The 7,945-nt window shown below is 36.7% G+C and overlaps 1 protein-coding gene across 2 annotated transcripts; it reads right to left on the reverse strand.

Annotated features, from left to right (window-relative positions):
- Positions 1-1,517: 1,517 nt before the first annotated feature.
- Positions 1,518-5,971, reverse strand: LOC131636546 (eukaryotic translation initiation factor 3 subunit D-like). 2 transcript variants are annotated; one of them, XR_009294114.1, is made up of 3 exons: positions 4,102-5,971; positions 3,429-3,550; positions 1,518-1,768 (listed from the first exon to the last, which is right to left on the reverse strand). XR_009294114.1 is itself a non-coding variant. In XM_058907158.1 (2 exons), the coding sequence occupies exon 1, from the start codon at positions 5,818-5,820 to the stop codon at positions 4,105-4,107; it is 1,716 nt and encodes a 571-aa protein (XP_058763141.1). In that variant the 5' UTR covers positions 5,821-5,970; the 3' UTR covers positions 1,518-1,768; positions 4,102-4,104. The 2 variants fall into 2 exon arrangements, 1 of the variants encoding a protein (XP_058763141.1); XM_058907158.1 differs by lacking the exon at positions 3,429-3,550 and having other exon boundaries at positions 4,102-5,970.
- Positions 5,972-7,945: the final 1,974 nt, after the last annotated feature.

The following is a 7,945-nucleotide window of genomic DNA, read 5'->3' on the forward strand; positions in this document are numbered from 1 at the left end:
GTTATTATGGATAAAATTGAAAGCAAAAGATATCATATTTAAATCAATTAATTAAAGAGGGTGCAACATCGAAATTGCGTATTGAATTTGTACTTGACAATTGCCCATTGTGAACTGTAGGCACACGAGAATTTGTCGTTGGAAGCCAACTGTGTCACATTCAACGGTTAGCATATAAAGTATAATATTTCGAGTAGTCAATAGTTATTTTAGCCAAAGACCTAAATTGGTTAATAAAAGGGAATTTCTTAATGTATTCCATGTCGAGTTAGCGTTAGAAAAGAAACAGTACGTGAGTAAGCAGATTTAAAATCATATTCTCGGCCCATTTGTTTTAGTTTTTTTAAAATAATTTTTATAGTGTTATATAATTTTTGTGTAAAAAAGTTTTATAATGAAATTTTTTATACAAACTTTAAATGAAAATTTTGTTTAAATAATTATTCTTAAAATGTGATTTTGGACATTTTATTTTTTTATGAAAAAAATTAGATATCAAAATTTCAAAAAATCACTTAATTTTGAAATTATTTCGAATAGATTTTCATAAAAATTATTTTTAAAATACAACTTTTTTTAAAAATTGCGATTTTGATTAGCTTTTAGTCTTCAACAATATATATTTATGTCATATGATGTCAAAATTAGTGTTTTATTTTAGAAAAAACAAATACAAAAAAATATATAATATTTTAAAAAACAATTTTGTAATATCTATTTTTAAAAATACAAAAAAAAATATTTTTTTAAAGTTGAAACAAACTGACCCTATAACATTTCGTAAAAATATATTTATTTCCTTAAATATTAAAAATACATCTATGAACACAACTCAAACACTTATAAATTGAAGAACGCTTCAATTTATGATTAAATTCATTTTGGATATCCATTTCCAATTTTACTTCTCCAACATTGCACCAGTTTTTTTTTTTTTTGGTTATAATTGTTCCTCTGATCACAACACTACTAGAATACAACCTTGCTTCTGTTTTTGCTTATAATTTTTTTGCTTATAATATTTAATAAAACCTTGAGAGAAACACACTCTCAAGATCGGGCCAAGCCTCCACCACTAACCCAACTCTTAGGGGTTGCATGTACAGATATTAATAAAGTGGCAGGGATCACTTGGTGATCACAGACAATGACAACAGAAGTATTTCTTTTTTGAAAGAGTACTAGAAATTTTTTGCATATAGAGAAGAGGAGGATGATCTACAGTTAGGTATCAGAAATTGGGCAGGAAGAGAGCAATGGTCCGAGGTTTTAAATTCAACAAAGATATACCATCCGGTCACAATTGAGTTCAACTTGAGATCAATTTGTTCAATCAGTTACTTACTGACAAAATATCCAGATTTACTATGATGATGATCCATCCAAGTTTACACAATAACACCTAACAATGATACATCCGCACTCAATTCAATCACTGCTGATAGCGTTATAAATCTAATAGGCATGAAGAAATGGAATGGCAATGCAGGGAATGGGATGCCTAACACAGCAAAAAATATAAACTCAAAAGCATAACACAGTCTTTTAATGGTTCCACAGCCTAAATCTGCCAAGGTTTATAGATCATAAACATCTGTAGCATCATACAACTCAGTATGCTTTATAAAAAAAATTATTCTAGAGGTAATATCACAAGGTTTGAATGGCAAAATCTTGACCAACAAATAGCAGTGAAGAAGTGAATATGATTCTGAGCATAGTGTGATGTTCCCAAGCGAAAGGCCGTTAATTGCTCAAAAAGCACAACCTGCGTTCACCCAAAAAGTTATGTTATATATTGGTATGTGATATTAGCAAAACAGGTCCAAATTACAGATTGTGTACATCAAACGCCATTCAAATGCATGCATAATGCATTGGTTACTCATCTAGAACAACATTGAATATACTTACTGAAGAGAAAAAACAAGAAAAACAAGGGCTCGCCGAGTAAATCCTTCCCATAAAAAACATTTCCAACAAAAGCAATACACTCGACCAGTAATTGCAGATTACAGATGGATCTAAGATTCCAACTTATACCAGTAAAGCATACAAGAAAAGAAAATAACTGAGACAAGTCTTACTTGAGCTCTCAGAAATGATTGTGGTCAACAAAGGAGGAAAATTTTCAATACTGAACACTCATGAATGATTCAGACACACCGACATTTGACCAGATATCTGAGGATTTTCTAAATCTCTCGAATAATAACATTCCTCTGGTCATAAAAATGTTGCATTAAGTATCATAAGGCATGATGTCATTCAATTTAAATTATTGTGAAAAGAGATACTAATGCCAGATATAAAAAGCCAATATGAATATATAAAAATACTAGGCAAAATCCCTAGAATGTAAAACCAGATATTTTAGTTTTGTAAGTACAACTCAGTTAATAGCTGCAACAATGTTGTTATGCGATACGCACACAAGATTCCCACTTCTCCACACTTAAGGTGAGTCTAGCATACTAAATGTAGTGCTAGTGCCTACAGAAAATTCTACTTCAAATGTTATTTTACGCCTACAAATTAGATTCATGGCATGTCCTCTTGAGCATTCAAGTTTAAGATGCACCTTATACTTGGTAGATTCTCTAGAACAAAAGACATTTTCTCTCTTCTCTCATGCACCTTTAAGATTCAGCATATTCATCAGTATATGAATATTTTCTAATGTCATTCATGACTTGTTAATAAAGTATTTTACATATAAAGAAAAATAGAATCAAGAACTAACCGGTGAAGTCACTAATTGCCAACTGATGCCATTGGCCATTATATGAAGAGTCCAGAAAACAACTAAAAATATTGTATGTGATAAATCTGAAATTGACGTTTAAATTCAATCTAGGAATAATAAGTAGAAATTAACAGACATGCACACATGCATCATCCAGAGCTTAGTATTGCTATTAATGTTTTCAAGGATAAATTAGGTTGCCCAATCTATAACGTCTAGATATTCAAGCAAACATGAGTTATAGTGCTTAGGCCTATGTATAAGCAGCTCCTAGCGCCAGAATCCCAAGGGATCCCTAGCTAAAGAATTTCATTTTGGAAACCGAGACTTCTAATACCTGATAAAAAATGATAATAGTATTCCGCAGTTATATATGTAACACACCTCCAATTTTCCATCAAATCCTCAATAGTTGCCCATTTTCTAATACCTAAGAGCTTGCAAATATTTGAACACACGCACACAACTTGCAAGAAGGTCAATAGAATATCAATTATCAACCAAGAGAAAATTGGAATATGAAAAAATACACACTAGGGACACAACAATTAATATATAAGGATAAAAGCAATTATTATTATTTTAAAAGATGCTAACATAAATCACTCAAGTTTTGGAATTTAGACTAGAATTATGATGAAACAGTTCCAAAATGCAACAAACATGTGCAATTAAATCTCACCAAGGTTTAAAATTGAATTCCAAAACTAACAACTACTGCAACATGAAGGGCTTTGGAGTCTCCGCGGCCATAATTGCAATACATCAGCAACATTTGTCTTCATTTTCTGGCTACCAGTGGCCCTAAGATAAGTGACATGATCACAGCCGCACTTTAAGGGTATGTTTGGATTGATGGAATATGATGGAAGGGAATGGAGTGGTATTTAATTAGATTCCATTGTTTGGATTTATAAATAATGGAGTGGAATGGAATATGATGGAATCCATTCCATCCTATTCTATCATATCCTTCAATTTTCATTCCACCCAATTTGGGGTGTATGCAATGGAATGAACTAAAATATTATATTCCGCTCCGTCAAACTATAAAATATACACAAACAATGGAATGAAATTTCAATACCATTCCGCTCCACTCCACTCCATTCCATCATGTTCCACTCCGTTCCGCTCCGTTCTAGTCCATCTATCCAAACATAGCCCTAGGCTAAAATTCAAACTTAAAAGGAGGCCAATTGTAAAATTATGACCACAAAACAAGAGTAGTAAAACAGATCAATCCATGATAACAAGGGGAAAACATTAGCATCCCATAACACAAAGAATGCCATCAAAAAATCCTATGACATTATTAAACCAAATAGAGCATGACTCTGACTTGTAACACTTACCTTTTAAGCTTGAGCATCAATTGGCTTATCTTCCACGTCATTTATAGCAGTAGCAGCAGCTTCCTCTCCACCATCAGCACCCTCTGCCGTAGGCTGAACTTGTTCATCTTCCGGAAGAGGCTCCTCCACATAGTCATTCTCAAATGCATCAGCCGGAACCTCATAAATCCTAATCTGAGGCTTAGATGGATCCTTCACAATAACATATTTCCCCTCATTCATCTTCATACACATGTCCACAATAGACTTCACAATACCCCACATGTTGTTGGCGTTCAAATTAATTTGTGCCGCAAAATCCTTGGGTTTATATCCAACCACGCCCAAGATAACATGATTAAAATGGTCCCGAGGATGAATCCGAGACACATAACCCAACTTCATCATATCAGCACTACCCAAAAGAGCTTGTGCAGTCCACTTAGCCAACTTGTTAGCATTGTTCTTGAGCTCAGTAGCCAAAACAGCACCTCTTTGAGTTTCCAACTTCTGCCTCCAATCAACCCCTGAATACTTCGGATCAAACTCATTCAAAGCATTCACAGTAAGGAACGACCTTTGCTTATTCAATTCAACAACACTATGCACCTCACACCTAGCAACAAGATACATATCATTATCAAGCTTCCACCTCCTATACCTATAAGCAACCGAAGCAACCTCTTCACCCTCGTTAGCAAAAGGGTTAGGCTCATCAAAAGTAACCTTGTTCCCATCCCTAATCAACACCTGCTGAGAGAAATTCTGATTGATATAAGCAGCTTCAACACTCAAAGAATGAGCAGAGTTAATATCATCTTTAGCTTCAGGCAAAGGCTCCTGCGACGTCTCATGAACCGAAAGCAAATCCAACTGCGACCCATCACGTTTATCAAAAAACAACTTATTCCCAACACGCTGAACAACAATATCCCAGGAATAAACAGACCTAGGAGCACACATGAGAGTTGAGAGAATCGTATCTGTTGCAAAAACCGTCGCTTTATCCTCATTCGCAAGCCTCCTAATAACAGGGTCATCAGTGGTTGTAACCTTGAAGAAGTTCCGATTCTTAAACCTCTCGAGCCGACGCTCATTCTTCGGGTTAATTCTATCGAATGTACGATCATAATTCTCAAGAGCACCACATAGGAGAAGATCTTCAGGCTCAGGAACATTGTAGGACAGCTTAGTGAAAGTCGAAAACGGGAGCTGTTCATGCATATTCCACTCCGGCTGAATATCAACTGACGATTTACAAACCGCGGCTTCCCGTCGAGGATTATTAGGGTTCGACCGATTCTGATGGTAAAGCCGATCGCGACGAGCTCTCTCCTTCTCCGCCTCACGTTTCTTCGCTTCGACTTCCTCATCGCGACGCTGAGGAAGTTGCCGTTGCTGCTGGTATCTCCATTTCGGGCCGAATTTAGGACGGGGTGGAGGTTTACCGTCGACTAAGCGGAATGTAGCGTCGTCATCGGTGTTGCCAGGGAAGGAATCATCGAGGGTGAAATCGAAGGCGGAGTCAGCGGGGTTTTTGGATCGGGTTTGGTTGTTGAAGTTGCGGGTCCAATCGGCAATTCGGCCGAGTTTGTCGGAGCGGGAGAAAGGGGCGAAGGGGACGTTGAGAGGGAGGTTGTTGGCGTTGTTGTTGGCGGCGGCGGTGGTGGAGGAGTCCATTGGGCCCCATCCGTCGGGGTTGAAAGGAACGGCTCCGACATCGAATGCTACTCCTACCATTGGTGATGATGATGAGTCTGTGGAGTGCTCAGTGGTGGAAACTGGTTTGAGGAAGATGAAGATGATGATAGAGATGAGTGAGTGCAAAACCCTAGTTTGAGATTCTCGTTGTTGTTTTTGCTTTCTGGGTTTTTTTTTTCTGGGCTGGATATGATTTATTGGGCTGGGCAAAAATGTATGAATTGGCACTTCCACATAGATAATTTTGAGTATTTCTTAAAGCACTCCTATGTTTTCTTAGAGCCCTTGACGAAAACTCCAAAATATCTTAAAAATTTAGATATGTACTTTTGAATTCACCACATTATATTTTTTAGAGAAATTTTCGAACATGTATTTTCGAGACAATATTTTTTTCAAACTCTGGGGGGTTTCGCATATGCTTCTCCGAATCAACTCCATCATTTAAGTTCAGAGAATTTTCAGAGATGCATATCCGAACCTGTTTTAAGTATATATTTGGCGCAGACAGTACCCCTCATACTTCATTTTTCATTCAAATCTTTCTATTCCATTCACAAAATCTATGAATCCTTCATTTTGCGCAAGTTATTGAAGCAATTTTTTGCGATACTTTGACGGAATAAGTGTTACCGAAGCTGTGTCTTTTGCTCATTTCAATAGGTTTTCAAAATCTTTGATTTTGAGTAAGTTTCTCTGAGTCATTTTTTTTACATTGCATGTATGTAATAGGTAGTTTATTATTATTTAAAATTATTAGATAGAAGTTTAATTTGGAAAATGTGGTTGTTTGGATCATTTGATGAAGTTTTTTTAGGGAATTTAGGGCAAAATCACACACTTGTACAACAATGGCTGTTCTGATGTGCATATCTGAAATCCCCTCTGAGAAAATTTTGGATATGCCAATATGAAATGTTGTCTGACTTTTTTTCATATTTGTTTCATATGCCAATCCCCTCTTGAGTGTTTTTTAATTAATGTTATTTTTTCAGGATTATGGATGAGAACCCTAGATTGAGACATGGCAGGCCAAGCCAGACAACATCCGCTTGACGTGAGAGAGCTGAGCAGTCTTGAAGGGTCTCAAGGAGTCACATTACTGATGTGTCATCGTCTCGGGAGTACGGGGATAATGAGCAGGAACCCGAGGGGGAACGTGTTCATGCACAAGCTGCTCCTGATACGCAGGCTGCTCATAATATGTAGACTGCACTGTTAAATGTAGCAATGAGACATGCTGGCGAGAGGTCTGTCTAGGAGTACCCAAAAGGGTCATATGACACCTCCCTTTTGATATACTATGACACCCATGTTGCTCCACATGTTTGGGCAGGATAGGTATTTTTGTTTACACGTTGATACTAACGGCTAACATTTATATGAATTTTTTTTAATGACTAACCTTGATATTAATTTTTATTTTTACAGGAAATGTCAACCCTAAAGTCCGTGACCATGTACGAAAAATATTTGATCTTGTTTAGCCCCAGGAGGATTGGTTCAAGGAGGCCATCCTTGGCTCCGAAATTTCTGAACTATGTTGTTTCGATTATGGGACTATCAACCACGGCATGCAAGGGGAATTTTATGAGAGATGGCACAAGGAAACCTCATTTTTCCACTTTCCTGTTGGGGAGATGAAGATCACACTTGATGACGTCGCATGCCTGTTACACTTTCCTATTAGAGGGAGGTTACTTAACCACTTTCTGATCAGTCATAGCGATGTGATTGAATGGATGGTCGACTATCTAGAAGCTCTACCAGAATAAGCTTTTGACCAGTGTGCCTCAAATAATGGAGCTCATGCCAAGTTATCATTTATGGCGGCACTATATGAAGAGTACCTGAATACGGCAAAAGCATCCGCGAGCGAGGACAATGATTTTTTTGATTAATATCACCGAGCATGTGTTTTGCGATGTTACTTCATGTTCTTGGTTGACACGTCCATTTTTATGGACAAAAAGTGTAACCTACGTGGATGTTTCATAACTCTAGTACTTCTTTGATTTGGATTCAATTAGCGAGGGTGTCATACCCCAATTTTTGACCCTAAGATCATACATCATTTGCATCTCAAATCAAGATCACAATCTTGAGATTTCATTTTTTCGGTGTTATGTTTGCTTCGTCTTTGAGGGGAACTATCAAGCACCTA

Source organism: Vicia villosa, unplaced genomic scaffold (assembly GCF_029867415.1).
Source record: "Vicia villosa cultivar HV-30 ecotype Madison, WI unplaced genomic scaffold, Vvil1.0 ctg.001778F_1_1, whole genome shotgun sequence".
Taxonomy (NCBI): Eukaryota; Viridiplantae; Streptophyta; class Magnoliopsida; order Fabales; family Fabaceae; genus Vicia; species Vicia villosa.

Excerpts from the sequence above, each read along its gene's own strand:
- LOC131636546 (XM_058907158.1), bottom strand. The coding sequence starts at position 5,820 with ATGGTAGGAGTAGCATTCGATGTCGGAGCCGTTCCTTTCAACCCCGAC.